Here is a 1,586-nt window from a genome sequence, read left to right as displayed (position 1 = left end):
AAAATAATTCCCCCAAATAAGCAGCATGTCATGTCCTTAGAATATGTTACACTAGAAAGCTAGTAAAAATTCAAGCTAAGGAGGCAATTTAGAGTTCAAGTTTTATCACATATCAGCAAAGTTTTAGACTTCCCTTAAAAACAGATATCTTCAAAGTGAAATCTTGCCGGAAGGGTTGGTTTTTTAATTACGTGGATATACAAACTTCTCTGTTTTAACATTCAATGTATTCAAGATTAAATCTAGAAAGCTGCTATAGCTGATTTATAAAACAAAATGATTTTAGGTTCAGAGAGAAAATAGGGACAGACAATTTTATGTAGTCTCTCCCTGTCTACCGTCGCCCATAGCATCACCAAGTTTTTGGATTTTTTTTTTGTTTTTTTTTGTTTTTTTTGTTTTTGTTTTAGCTAATGCCGCAATTGAAACCTGTACTAACTTAAAAGTTGACACTAAAGGCAGGAATTAAGATGTCATTTTTTATGGCTTTTAAGCACTCGAATGCTTTAGAACCCCCTTGAAAAAGCTAGTGAACAGGTCTTATTCCTTTGGATGTTGCTTCAATTTGAATCTTGGTGAAATCTAGATTCCCTATTAAAAAGATCCATGCTAATTTTGGAGAAAGTACAATTAAAAACCCTTAACGACTACTCTATTGACTCTGAAGAAGGAGACTTTAGCATATTGCTGTTTGGACTAGAGAAGCATTTCAACACTTTTCTGCAAACTAAGATAAAAAACAACGAACGAGACCTACAAATAGAAATCTAGTAAGGCAGTTCTACCATGTAGGAAAACTCTGTTTCCCAAATGTTTTCTACACTGACATCTTATTAAAAAGATATGTTACCCGGTTCTTCCACATTCAGTGTATAAAATTCAACTTTAGTTGTGTATGTGTGGAGAAGATTCATAGGACCGAAACCATCCATTTGCATGGAAATCTCATCATTGCATTGCTTTGTGTCATTCTGGCTTCGATCACCCACAGACCGCTAGAGGGCTGGGAGGCCCAGGAACTCAGCACTCTAACTCCTCCATGACTTCCATGACAATTGTCCGTGGGCCGGTCAGGATCAGATTGCTCACAGTCCGGTAGTCTACGTGCAGGACATTGAGCCCGTTGACAGAGACGACAAACTGACAGACCTAAAGGAAAAATGCAAAGAAAGAGCATCTGTTACAGCACCTGGTTTTTCACAGAGCCTTAATAAAGACACTGTGTAGCTCTCACAGGTAACTTCATTCTTAATATACCCAAATGTATCCAGCTGATGACTCCAATTCAATAATTTCCAAGGAGCTACACTTTTTCTGGAAGGCAGTATAATTTTTTTTAAAATTGTTTTAGTGTTTTACAAAATTGGGCTTAAATCCTAACTCAGAAACTTACTGTCTTAAGCTACATATTTAAATTTCTGAGGTTTCATTCCCTCAATCCTAAAATAAGAATTAATAATAGTGGGCCGGGCGCGGTGGCTCATGCCTGTAATCCCAGCACTTTGGGAGGCCGAGGCGGGTGGATCACGAGGTCAAGAGATCAAGACCATCCTGGTCAACATGGTGAAACCCCGTCTCTACTAAAA

At 37.8% G+C, this 1,586-nt stretch overlaps 1 protein-coding gene across 1 annotated transcript in view; it reads right to left on the bottom strand.

The window, feature by feature from the left end:
• Positions 1-378: 378 nt before the first annotated feature.
• DEPTOR (DEP domain containing MTOR interacting protein) overlaps positions 379-1,586 on the bottom strand; it is a 187,647-nt gene continuing 186,439 nt past the window's right edge. The window contains exon 9 of the mRNA XM_017530704.2: positions 379-1,149. Within this exon, the coding sequence (XP_017386193.1) occupies positions 1,021-1,149 (129 nt within the window). The 3' untranslated portion in view covers positions 379-1,020. The remainder of the gene's footprint in view (positions 1,150-1,586) is intronic.

The sequence above is a fragment of the Cebus imitator genome, unplaced genomic scaffold (genome assembly GCF_001604975.1).
Source record: "Cebus imitator isolate Cc_AM_T3 unplaced genomic scaffold, Cebus_imitator-1.0 Scaffold68, whole genome shotgun sequence".
Classification (NCBI taxonomy): Eukaryota; Metazoa; Chordata; class Mammalia; order Primates; family Cebidae; genus Cebus; species Cebus imitator.
The sequence above is the reverse complement of the archived record's forward strand: the minus strand, read 5'-3'. Positions and strand labels throughout refer to the sequence as shown.